Here is a 13124-nt window from a genome sequence, read left to right as displayed (position 1 = left end):
ACATGTATGTCAATATTGTTTGATGATGATTTTTTTTTCCTTTCTTGTTTGTCTGTTTGCAGTATCCTCAATAAACTTACCCCAGAAAAGTTTGACAAACTGTGCCTGGAACTTCTCAATGTAGGAATCCATTCCAAAGTTATCCTTAAAGGCATCATATTACTGGTGAGTTTTCTTTCGAAATACATTTCTTTCCTACATCCTTGTATGATCATTTCTATCGTGGAGCGTTGTGGCCCAGTGGATTAGTCTTCTGACTTTGAAACGGAGGGTCGTGGGTTAGAATCCCAGCCATGGCGTAATTTCCTTCAGCAAGATATTTATCCACATTGAGCTGCACTCAACCCAGGTGAGGTGAATGGGTACCCAGCAGGAGTAATTCCTTGAATGCACTGAGCGCTGAAAGGCAGCTCGAGCTAAAGCCGGGGTAATAATAATAAACAATGCGCCTCAGAATAGAATATTTCTAGATAGATGGCGCTATATAAATGCCTATTATTATTATTATTATTATCAATTACTATATAAATAATGAATGTTTATGAGTGCAATGGACAGAATACTTCATGGGGTGAAAGATGAAATGATCCATACATTTCATCTTTCACCAAATGAAGTATTCTGTCTATTGCACGAATGAAAATAACATTCATTATTTGGTTAAATATGACACCTAAAATAAATTATTTTTCATATGAAATTCATGAATTTTCGATGCAAAATGTGCAAAGCATGCTTATGCAGTGTGAGCTCGGTCTGTTGATTATCGCGTACATACAACATGCATCGGTGGCTTAGTGCGCGTGCAATGGACAAACTGGTATGGATCCAATATTGCACGATGAATGGGTCAAAAAGAGCACAGTTGATGACATTGTCAAATGGGCTGAATGATCAATATCGAACAACCAATCAAATCTAGGTGTCAACTGTCATATAAATAACAATGCAGACCTGCCAACCAGTACGTTTTACATGTAGCCGTATTTAGTACGTTTTTGCAACCAAAAGTTTTTTTTACAAAATCGTAATTTATTGAGAAAAATCATCTCTATATGTCTCTATTTCATAAAACGTACACAAATATGGTTAATAGATCAATGTTATTTCAGGTAACTTGTTTTTTTTTTCAATCATTTTGTTAAAACCAGGGTGAAGATATACACATGTTTTAATGTTTTTTTTTTTCATCTGCAAGAGCAGTGTGCATTTTAGCTTGCATGCAGCTTGAGCGCCGCGATGAGCGAGTGCGCCAAGCATTTTATTATGAAATACACTTTTTTGGGGGAAAAATACACTTTTTTTTATCACAGAATACAGTTTTTCATTCCCAGAGGTTGGCAGGTCTGCATCCTTGTATGATCATTTCTAGCAATTATTATATAAATAATGAATGTTTATGAGTGCAATGGACAGAATACTTCATGAAGTGAAAGATGAAATGATCCATTCAACGAGGCGTAGCTGAGTTAAATGGATCATTCATTTCATCTTTCACTGAATGAAGTATTCTGTCTATTGCACGAATGAAAATAACATTCATTATTTGGTTAAATATGACACCTAAAATAAATTATTTTTCATATGAAATTCATGAATTTTCGATGCAAAATGTGCAAAGCATGCTTATGCAGTGTGAGCTCGGTCTGTTGATTATCGCGTACATACAACATGCATCGGTGGCTTAGTGCGCGTGCAATGGACAAACTGGTATGGATCCAATATTGCACGATGAATGGGTCAAAAAGAGCACAGTTGATGACATTGTCAAATGGGCTGAATGATCAATATCGAACAACCAATCAAATCTAGGTGTCAACTGTCATATAAATAACAATGCAGACCTGCCAACCAGTACGTTTTAGCCGTATTTAGTACGTTTTTGCAACCAAAATACGGCAGTACGTTTTTTCTTTAAACAATACGTTTTTTCTTTAAACAATACGTTTTTTTACAAAATCGTAATTTATTGAGAAAAATCATCTCTATATGTCTCTATTTCATAAAACCATGGACCTATTACGAATGGACATTCAACGAATCCCCTCCTTTGACCCAAAGACCGTCGCCGCTAATCCTTTTATAAACAGAGCGCTGGCAGCTGACACCCATCAAGCCGGTCGTTAAACACGCTCTCACTGATGGACAGCGGAAATCAATTGTACGCTGCTCCTACCCATTGCGATGTTGTTCGTTCACTTTATCAAAAGCAACGCACAGCAGCGAACGTTAGCGCTATGAAAATGATAGCAGAAACAAGAAAACAGGCGTGCATAAACGTATTTTTTACGTACATCGCTAACAACCGGAAATGAAATGCATTGACATCACCTTGCAGATCCGTATATCTACGGCAAAAAAGCAGTTGAAATTTGACGAAAAAATCTGCGGAAAAACGTTAAAATTTCATCTTTTTCGGACAGTATTGATGTCCATAGTAGCGCTTACCTTCAGTCAGAAGTTGATTTTCATTTGGGCATAAAATTCCACAGGATTGATGAAATTTAACGGGATTTTTTTTGATGGACAGACGACAATCGCACATTATAGACAGCCTAAAATAATGTACTGAAAAACCGGATATGAATTGCGCATTGCATTCTAGGTAATGTAGGGACTTTCCCTATTGGCAATCGGGGCTACAACATGACCGTCTTTGGTCGAAAGAGGGCCAGTGATCGATCGGTGACGATCATCGGCCGAAAGGAGCTTGTGTAAACAATCGCCCCGGGCGGTCGTCGTAAAAACCGCGTAAAGAGAAAGTTAGGGGTTAGACAGCAATTTTGACAGCTGGAAACAGGTGGTGGTCATAAAATGCTCTCGTTGAATGTCCATTCGTAATAGGTCCATGATAAAACGTACACAAATATGGTTATTAGATCAATGTAATTTCAGGTAACTTGTTTTTTTTTTCAATCATTTTGTAAAAACCAGGGTGAGATATACACAAGTTTCAATGGGTTTTTTTTTCATCTGCAAGAGCAGTGCGCATTTTAGCTTGCATGCAGCTTGAGCGCCGTGATGGGCGAGTGCGCCAAGCATTTTATTATGAAATACACTTTTTTGGGGGAAAATACAGTTTTTTGTATCACAGAATACAGTTTTTTATTCCCAGAGGTTGGCAGGTCTGACAATGTTGAAATAATTCCATATATTGCACATGTAAATGCGGTATGAATTTTTTGAGCAGTGAATTAGCATGTTGTCATTCATAAGGGGCCTACAATATATTATAAGATATTATAAGATTACACTGCTTAGAATTGGAACCTGGCGGGATTAGAGTTGTTAAGAACTTCAGGTGGTGTTATTATACCTCGGTCACATTTCCCTTATGGCGGCCGTACAGCAAGTCGAAACGGCCGTTTTAACATTTTACGTACCAGCTACATATAGGTGGTTTGAATAAAAAGGCTGTTTTCAACTCGCCGTACGGCCGCCGTAGGGCAAATATGACTGAGGTATTATGGCGTGGTTAGTATCCCTGGTAAGTATCTGCCTTAAATTGTAAATCATCTTCTTATTTACTTTGTAGGTGTTTGAAAAAGCTTTAGAAGAGCCAAAGTATAGTTCTATGTACTCGCAGCTATGTAAGAGACTAGACGAAGACGCCCCCGACTTCGAACCTTCGGGTTCAAATGTGAAAGTAAGTGTTCTCCTTATTCGATCATGGTTTAAAGGGAGAATTCAACTTAGATGGTAAAGTTCATAATTTGATATAAGCCTGTGTTATGGCCTAGTGGATTAGTCTGTGGACTTTGAAATAGAGAGTTGTTGGTTCAATCTCAGACATGGTGTAGTTTCCTTCAGCAAACAATTGATCCACATTGTGCTGCACTCAAGCCAGGTGAAGTAAATGGGTACCGGCAGGGAGTAATTCCTAAAAAATATGTGAGCACCAGAATCGGTAGCCAAGCTGCCTTGAGCACCTAACAAGATGGATATGTGCACTATACAAATACCACAATATTATAAAAACACATAAACGTATTAAGGTTTAAAATAATCCATAAAAAAATAACAGATTTATGGACTTTATTTATTTATTTTATGATGTCACAAACTCAAAGCTTCCCCATATGTCATGTGATATGAATTCCATAAAGTGCCATATTATCAGAAAATTGAAAATGGTTTTACTTGTGCTTTTATTATGTGATAAGCTGCATCACTTTGTACCCCATGCTATGAGAAAATCTATTTTTATTTATCATTAACCGTGAGAAAACTGGAATTTGTGGAATTTAATATAATAATTCTCATTATTAACCTATCACCCAAGCTTCAGATGATCTTAAAGTATTATAAATAATTGCTCAATTGTATTTATCATTGTTTTGTATTGTTTTTATTAAAATGTTTTTTTTTTCTTTTGCTCCCAGACTTTCCGGCGCTTGCTCATCACCAAGTGTCAGGACGAATTTGAAAATCGATCCAGAGCTTTTGCCGGTAAGTAGAATAATTCCTTTCAGAGTATCAGCATGGTGTAAAAAAAAATTCTATTCTGATTATGTGCTTGGACAACATGCATTACAGTGTCTTCTATTGTTCTGTTTTTCTTGTTATTGTCATTCCTTGTTACATAACAATTGTACATTAAATTCAGATGTAGAAAAAGATGATGTCAGAAAATGGATACTACTAGATTTATTTGCAATATTGTGTATTCACCAGGATTATTTATTATCGTTATCTTTCTTTTTGATTACTGCAACCAGAAATATAAGAAACTGTTGAGTTAAAACCAGGTTAGAATCGAACGTGAGCGTTACCAGAGGTTGGTGTGGTGTCCTGGTATTGCAAATGCCCCAATGAGTATTTTAAGGTTTGTTTTGAGAACCTGCACGAATCATTAAAAATAATTAATTGCAGGGATGTCTGAGGAGGATTTTGATTCAAGATAATTAATATTTTATAATAATCATCAAAAGTTGAGCTTCTCGCCCCTTTTCTTACATCATGATATGAATCGACCTCTTAGAGCTTTAGCATGAAAAGTTACAAAAAGATAAGCTTACGTACAACACATAAACTATTCATAGAAAGATTATTTATTTTAAAGATATGTTTGGGTGCTTTCTTTTTAAGGATTCAACCATGATGATGACTTTTTAGGTCATTAATTACGATGTTTATTCTGTTTCTTTTTATCCAGCATTTGACACTCAAAATGGCCCTCTTAGTGCAGAAGAGCAGGACCAGAGAGTCCTTGCCAAGCTCAAGATGCTTGGTAACATACAGTTTGTTGGTAAGATCCTTATAAATGACCACTCATTTCTCTTTCATCAAATTGGCAACACATCCTCTATTCATATACAGTTCATTGGTAAGATCTTTAAAAACAAAATTTCTCATTCATCAAATAGGCAATGCAAGTATCTCAATTTTTCATCAGTTCGTTTATTAGTAACATACAGTTCATTGGTAAGAATCTTATAAAACGACCACTCATTTCTCTTTCATCAATTTGGCAATGCAAGTATCTCAATTTCATCAGTTTGTTTATTAGTAACATACAGTTCATTGGTAAGAATCTTATAAATCGACCACTCATTTCTCTTTCATCAAATTGGCATCACACCCTCTATTCCCATACAGTTAATTGATAAGATCCTTACAAACGGCAAATCATTTCTCACTCATTAAATTAGCAATAGAAGTATCTCAACAACAACATTTTTGGAGAGCTGCTCTCACACGAATTAACAAATTATAAACATTACAAATTCATGATTCTCTTATTTCTTTGATGGGTTTACATTAAACCTTCACCACTACTTTTCTCAAATTTTCCTACTTTCCTTAAAACCAATTTATGGTCAGGATAAACTTACCTTTTAAATACCCAAATATGCAATGTCAGGCAGGCCTCATATCAGCACAACTTGTTTTTCTTTTCTTATTTCAGGAGAACTTGGTAAGCTGGGTATGCTACATGAATCCATCCTCCATCGATGTATCAAACAGGTATGTTTAGAGATCTGGGGAGGGGGTTTTCACTGACAGATTTGCTCTCGGCCAATCAGATGCAAGCATTTCAAATAACAAAATATTTATTGTTCGAAATATAATTCTGAGAATGGAAATATTCTGAAAATTCATTTTGCCCAATTGATCGTGGGTCCGGCAGCCACTGCGCAGTGCCAGATCGGCGAGGCTCTATCCCTTAAATGTTGAACACCAAACAGGGTAGCAGCAACTCCCATCTTTTAACGTCTTTTGGTCTGAAGCGGCCGGGATTTGAACTCCCGACCTCCCGGTTGTGAGACGGACACTCTACCAACTGAGCCACCACACCGGTTTCAGAAGCTTATAACAGTTGTCAATTTTCATCAACCGGGAGGTCGGGGGTTCAAACCCCGGCCGCGTCAGATCAGAAGACGTTAAAAGATGGGAGTTGCTGCTACCCTGTTTGGCGTTCAACGATTAAAGGGATAGAGCCTCGTCGATCTGCCGCTGCACAGCGGCTGCCGGGCCAACTATCAATTGGGCAAAGCAAATTTTCGGAGTATTTCATTCTATGTCTATTTCGAACAATAAAATATGGATTTTCATTTTCATCATTGTTTCATGAAATTCTCCCCTATATAAACAGTGCAATCCAGAACAAAGAAATATGATTCTTGATTATTTTTTCTCAGAATAGGTAAAAGATATATGAGTTTTATTTGATAAAGTTAAGTTTTTCTCCTTTATTTTGGTTCCAAATATGTGAAAATTTAATTTATAGATATGATGCTGCTGGCACTTGCAGGTTTTGCCCAATTTTTGTAAGAAACAGTTTTTGCTTAAATTTCAAGTAGTAGTAATATGCATAACATAAGAAAAAAAACGAAAAGAAAATTGGTTTTGATTTGTAAGAGAATAATACTCTCATTGACATTTGACAGCTCCTTGAGAAGAAGAGTAGGGAGAGCCTGCGAGAGAAGGCGGAAGACCTCGAGTGCCTCTGTAAGATAATTACCACTGTAGGCCGACGACTCGATCATGATAAGGCTAGGGTGAGTTACGTCTGTCAAATTGGCTCCTTTTTTCCCCTTTTCACCTTAATTTTCATTTTTCTTTCCATTATGTTGTCTTTTCTATCTATTATTTCCCCTTTTGTATCCATTTTCTTTTTCTTGCCTCTATTTCTTATTCATTCAATGTCATTCTTATTTAAGGAGAAAGAGAAAATGAGAGGGAATTGAAGTAAGAGAGGAGGAGGAGAAGAAGAGGGGAAGGAATAGAGGAAGAAGAGAATGATAAAGAAGATGAAGAGGAGTAAGAGAGGAGGGGATAAGGATGGAGAGAAGAAGAGGGGTAAGAGGAGAAATTGAGTAGGAAGAATTAGGAAGAGAGAAGTAAGAAAGGAAAGAAGGAGGAAAAGGAGAAGAGGGGAGAAGATGATTAATGAATTTGGAAGGAGGAAATAGAAAGGAGGACGGGTAGATTAGGAGGAGGAGGGAAAGAAGAGGAGGGGGAAGAAGAGAGAAATTAGGAAGGAAGAAGAAATGAACGAGCAAAAGGAGATGAGGGAAGAGGAATTTGGAAGGAGGAAGTTAAAAAGGAGGAACAAAGAAAATAAAAGAGGAAAAAACATAGGAGAATGGGAGAATTATGAGAAGAATTGATGAGGAAAAAAGGAAGAAGTAATACACCAGTTTCTTCCTAATCACTCCTGCAGGCCTGGATGGACCAGTACTTTGATCGCATGACTCGCTTCTCAGACAACATGGAGCTACCCTCCCGCATACGATTCATGTTACAAGATTGTCTGGAGCTGAGGGAGAACGACTGGATACCACGCCGTCATCAGGCTGATCATGGACCAAGAACCATCCGTCAGATACACCAAGAAGAAGCTAAGGTAGGAATGCATTAACAGCGGAGCTGCCAACCAGTACGTTTTTGGCGTATTTAGTATTTTTTTTTTTTTACAAAATCGTAATGTATAGAGGAAAATCATGTCTATATGTCTGTATTTCATAAAACGTACACAAATATGGTTATTAGATCAATGTAATTTCAGGTAACTTGTTTTTTTTTCAATCATTTTGTAAAAACCAGGGTGAGATATACACAAGTTTCAATGGTTTTTTTTTTTCATCTGCAAGAGCAGTGCGCATTTTAGCTTGCATGCAGCTTGAGTGCCGCGATGAGCGCTCGCCACGCATTTTATTATGAAATTCATTTTTTTTGGGAAAAATACAGTTTTTTTTATCACAGAATACAATTTTTCATTCCCAGAGGTTGGCTGGTCTGTAAACAGGCGCGATAGCTCAGTTGGGAGAGCAGGGTTTCAGGTTCCAGTGACAATGGTTCGATTCTCACTTAGTGCGCTAGTGCCCTTTGGTAAGGCATTCATCCTCATTACCAGGTCCCTCGGAGAGGACCTTAAGCTGTCGGTACTCTGGTTGCTTGCTTACAAGCATTCATGCTTTCTTAGCAATTAGAATTCATCTAGGCTTGGTTAAAGGGATCATTGCACTTTGTCAGGACCTGAGTTAAAATGTTCTCAAACTGTGATGAAATATGTGTGATAGTGCTTGCACTTGTCCTTAAAACACCCTGAAACACACATAACATAGGATGAAAACTATAGTTAAGCTACAATTAGCGAAGTTATTAGCATGATTTTGATAACCGTCTACTCTATAAGCCTGATGTTTTGCCCCTTTCCAAGAACCAAGAATAGGTCATAGTGATTCAGTACGCCTTTTGCCTCCCAGGCACAGGCGACGCCAAACATATAATAATACCATCGATGTATTCATTTATATATCAAAATATTGCTTCAGTTCTGCTATTTTTTATATATAATGTTTTTGAATGTATTTATTGTATTTTTGTATTTTATATTCTGTTGATAGAAGGAGCAGCAATCCCAGCAAGCTATGGGTCGATTCACCCCTGATTTCTTCAACCTCAACGGGGCGAGTGGAGCCTGGCCTGCCAGAGGTGGGATGGGGGATCTCTTTCTGCAAGATACAATGTGTAAGTTCACCAAGTCATGTTTTGAAGAAGAAAGTAATCATATCAAAGCACTGACCTTAGTGCGATGAAAACAAAGTATAAGAAACACAATGAAAATAATGTCAGAAACAGCAATGAAAATTTCAGAAAGATTTGTAAACTTCCAGATAATGAAATGGGTAAACTCGATTATCACAACGTTCAGCACAAGGTATGAATGCGATGTTTGTGTATTATGCATTGTAGGTATGCCAAAACACTGCGCTGCTGTACGGGTCGCTAGTGCATTGTTTTCATCGGCTGGTCACTTGCTCGGGCTTGAGATTAAAAACGCCCGGATGTTTGCCCCAGCCTATATTTTAAGTGTTGATCAGTTTATTTTAACTCTACTTCAATGGGGCAAGTGGAACCTGGTCGTCTAGAGGTGGGATGTGAGATCTCCTTCAAGGGTCTTGAAATGAATATTAAACTTTCGTTGTGGCTCAGTGGATGAGTCTCCGGAATCGGAAACAGAGGGTCATGGGTTCGAATCCCAGTCATGGCGTAGTTTTCTTCAGCAAGAAATTTGATCCATATCGTGATGCACTCAACCTAGGTGAGGTAAAAGGGTACCCGGCAGGATTTGATTGCTTGAAGTGCTTCCGTGCTCCGAGGCTGCCAGACTCAAGCTGGGGTTATAATAGCTAAGTCCTTTGGAAGCGTTACATACAGACTTTTATAGCTCATTATGTGATATATGCTGTACAAATAAGTACTGTTTATTAGTAGTATTATTGATATGATCATAGAGGTTATTCTTATTTTTCATTTCAAAATTCTCAAATTTCCCTGAGTCAGCTTGGAGAGAAGGAAAGGGAACCTTTAATGAAACAAATAGTTGATGATTTTACACTGACCATTGTTATAAGCTACTGAAATCCTTGCATCTGATTGGCTCAGAGCAAATTTGTCAGTGAAATTATTGTCAAGGTACTTCATGAAACTCTCCCCAAGTAGAAGAGAGATCAGGGTCCCATAACACAAAGGTTAGTGATTGACCGTACGCTTTATTTTCACGATTGATTGTACATTGTGGTCAATACAATCGGTCGTTAAAAAATGTTCTACGGTCATTGCTAAGCTTTGTGTTACAGATTCCAGCAGTGAGCTATCACCATCTCTGATTTTCGACTTGTCAGTTTTTCTCAGAGCAGTGAATTCTAAGATGATTTTAAACATTATTTCCCATCTTGCAAATTTTGTGATTTAGCCGGGAGAGTTGGTGCTGGCCCAGGAGTTATTAGTGACGAGCTTTCCCCTCCCCCGGTCTTTGAGAGCTACAGCCCAAGAACACAACATCGCCAGCTAGGACAGCAACAGCAGCAACAAGGGCAACAACAGCAACAGCGTGGCAGCAACAATCGCTCAGATAGTAGTGACAGGCAACGGGATCAAGGCAAGTCCAAAGAACAAACAAGCTATTTATTGTGCTTTTCTCACCCCTGACCAGCATGTAGCACTGCTCCATTCTGTATTGTTCGTTTTTACCTTGTATAATGTCATCTATGGTTGTATCATGATTTGGTCCATTCTGTATTGTTCGTTTTTACCTTGTATAATGTCATCTATGGTTGTATCATGATTTGGTCCATTCTGTATTGTTCGTTTTTACCTTGTATAATGTCATCTATGGTTGTATCATGATTTGGTCAAATAAATGATAATAATAACTTGATTTTCATTTCTACTTCATTCCAATGCAATCTTTTTTTTACACTGTAGAGGATTCCCCATATGCTGACATGTTAAAGAATAAACAAAATTTTTAAAAGGCACAGATATCCTGTTGTTATACCCTCCGCTTTGACATCATCTGAAATTACTCTACAGGAAATCGTGAATAAGCACAGTTCAAAGTTATTGATGAAAGGCTTCTGTATTCTTTGATGAACATTGTAAAAACTATTCCTCAACCGATAGCTTGAATAATTCCTCCCATGTGTTTTTAATGTAAACTTGGAAGTTTAACCCTTATGTAGTAGATGCAAAATATCATATTTTCAGAATGTTACAACATCATTATATTTTTCAACAGATTAATCTGTTAAAATGCTGAAACTTCTATCACATGCTAGATTTCATACATCACTTGACACATTTTTTGTTGGCTAAGAAATTATCCTGATTAAAAAAGATTCAGTTTAGTGATTTATTAGTCTCTTGTTGTACAATAAAATAGCTTCCTCTTTCTACAAAACCGGTCAATGAAAGCACGTACCTCTCGCTTCCTCAACGCCTTTGTTCCGCCCTCTATCCGAAAATATAATGAACTACAGTGAAAATGCCCATATCTTGTCACTTCGCCAGTCATCTGTACCTCATCAAATTTCACTTCTTCAACCAGTCAACAAATCTTTAAGTGACTATACATGTAATATAATAATGTAACTATATAATAACTGAAATAATGACATAAATGGAGTGTATAATGTATATTAATGTGCAGTTATAATCTATGTAAATAATGTAAGTGCAGTATTATCTATGTAAATAATGTATGTATATTTTGAAATGCCAACAGAGTGAATTTCCATTGAGGACAATAAATAAATGAATCTGAATCTGAAAAAAAGAAAACTTGATGAACATTGTCGCTCATGTAATTTTGTAGTTTCACTGTGAGACCATTTTTTTTAAAAGTGTCATGATATTTTTTTCTTCAAACAGGGCACCAGCAAGGAGGCTATCAGAATCCGGCACCCCGATTCCAACAAAACCGCAACCAGCAGAACCAGCAGCGCGGCAACCGCAACGACGACGTCCCTCCCCAGCAACAGCAACACCAGCAACGCTACCAGCAGCGCGGTGGCCACAACCAGCAACGTGGCGGCGGCAACCAGCAGCAGCATCAAGGCCGTAACATGAATCAACAGGGACAGCAGCAGCAGCAACATTACCAACAGTATCCACCGCAGCAACAGCAACAACGCGACTACCAAGGCGGCTACAACAAGCCACAGAACAAGCAATATTATAACAAGGAGAATCAGGAGTATCGTGGCCGTGGATCGGGAGAGCGGGATCGTGACCGTGATTGGGATGGCGACAGGGATCGCGGAGGACGGATGGGCAACAGAGGCGGGATGGATCAAGGAAGGTAGGTGATGTCGGGGGTTTACCAATTTCATGCGGGAACTGGGGGAATGTTTTGTCTAGCTGATTATCGGCATTTTCATTTGCGACTTGAGAGCATTCTGTGGGTGCTCTTTCAGAGACGTGTTGACACTCTCCCAAAGGGGAAAGGGTTTCATGATGGGAAGACATGCGATTGTCATACGCTAAGGTCATTATGATAATAGTACTGATGATGATCATAATAAATGATGAAGATGATGATGATGGTGGTGGTGGTGATGAAGTTGATGATGGTTGTTTTGATGATGATGAAGATGATGATGATAATAATAAATGATGATGATGATGATGATGATGTTTATGATGATAATGGTGATGATAATGAATGATGGAGATGATGATCATGATCATGATGATGATGATGGTGATAGTGATGATAATGAATGATGAAGATGGTGATGATGAGGATGATTAGGATGATGAGGATGATGATGATATTGATGATGATGATAATAATGGTGATAATAGTAATGATGATGATAATGATGATGATAATGATGAGGATGATGTTGATGGTGGTGATGATGGGTCTTCAAATCGACCTTGATAAATGAAATATTTTTCTTAAATCTTTGACTTTTTAGGTACGGACAGCAGCGTCAGGATCGGCAGCAGGATAAGTCCTATGGAGGCCAGCAGCGGGATGGAGGAGGGCGACAGAGGGATGACATGAGGGATAACAGACCCCCTAGGATCAATAAACTAGACTCAGGAGAAGTAAGTAGGATCATTATGCATTCATGTCATTGCAACGCCATCTTTGAGGCTGAGGTCATGCGTTGTGGCCCATTGGATTAGTCTCCGGACTTTGAAACAGGGTCGTGGGTTCGAATCCCAGCCATGGCGTAATTTCCTTCGGCAAGAAATTTATCCACATTGTGCTGCGCTCAACCCAGGTGGCAGGAATTTATTCCTTGAAATGCGTGTGCGCTGTAATCTTAGTAATTACAGCTGCCAAGCTACAGCTGGGGTAATAATATCCAAGTCCTTTGGAA

At 38.2% G+C, this 13124-nt stretch overlaps 1 protein-coding gene across 2 annotated transcripts in view; it reads left to right on the top strand.

Moving 5' to 3' along the window:
- LOC129268079 (eukaryotic translation initiation factor 4 gamma 2-like) overlaps positions 1 to 13124 on the top strand; it is a 37124-nt gene that overhangs the window by 13420 nt on the left and 10580 nt on the right. For both annotated transcript variants that reach the window (XM_064104981.1, XM_064104982.1), the window contains exons 4-14: positions 63 to 165; positions 3536 to 3646; positions 4383 to 4449; positions 5156 to 5248; positions 5909 to 5967; positions 6891 to 7001; positions 7667 to 7849; positions 8853 to 8976; positions 10205 to 10390; positions 11662 to 12091; positions 12714 to 12846. In XM_064104981.1, coding sequence (XP_063961051.1) covers positions 3575 to 3646; positions 4383 to 4449; positions 5156 to 5248; positions 5909 to 5967; positions 6891 to 7001; positions 7667 to 7849; positions 8853 to 8976; positions 10205 to 10390; positions 11662 to 12091; positions 12714 to 12846 — 1458 coding nt within the window. In that variant the 5' untranslated portion in view covers positions 63 to 165; positions 3536 to 3574. The remainder of the gene's footprint in view (positions 1 to 62; positions 166 to 3535; positions 3647 to 4382; positions 4450 to 5155; positions 5249 to 5908; positions 5968 to 6890; positions 7002 to 7666; positions 7850 to 8852; positions 8977 to 10204; positions 10391 to 11661; positions 12092 to 12713; positions 12847 to 13124) is intronic.

This window comes from Lytechinus pictus, chromosome 9 (genome assembly GCF_037042905.1).
Source record: "Lytechinus pictus isolate F3 Inbred chromosome 9, Lp3.0, whole genome shotgun sequence".
NCBI classification, from domain to species: domain Eukaryota; kingdom Metazoa; phylum Echinodermata; class Echinoidea; order Temnopleuroida; family Toxopneustidae; genus Lytechinus; species Lytechinus pictus.
Note: the sequence above shows the minus strand (reverse complement) of the source record. Positions and strands in the feature narration are given on the sequence as shown.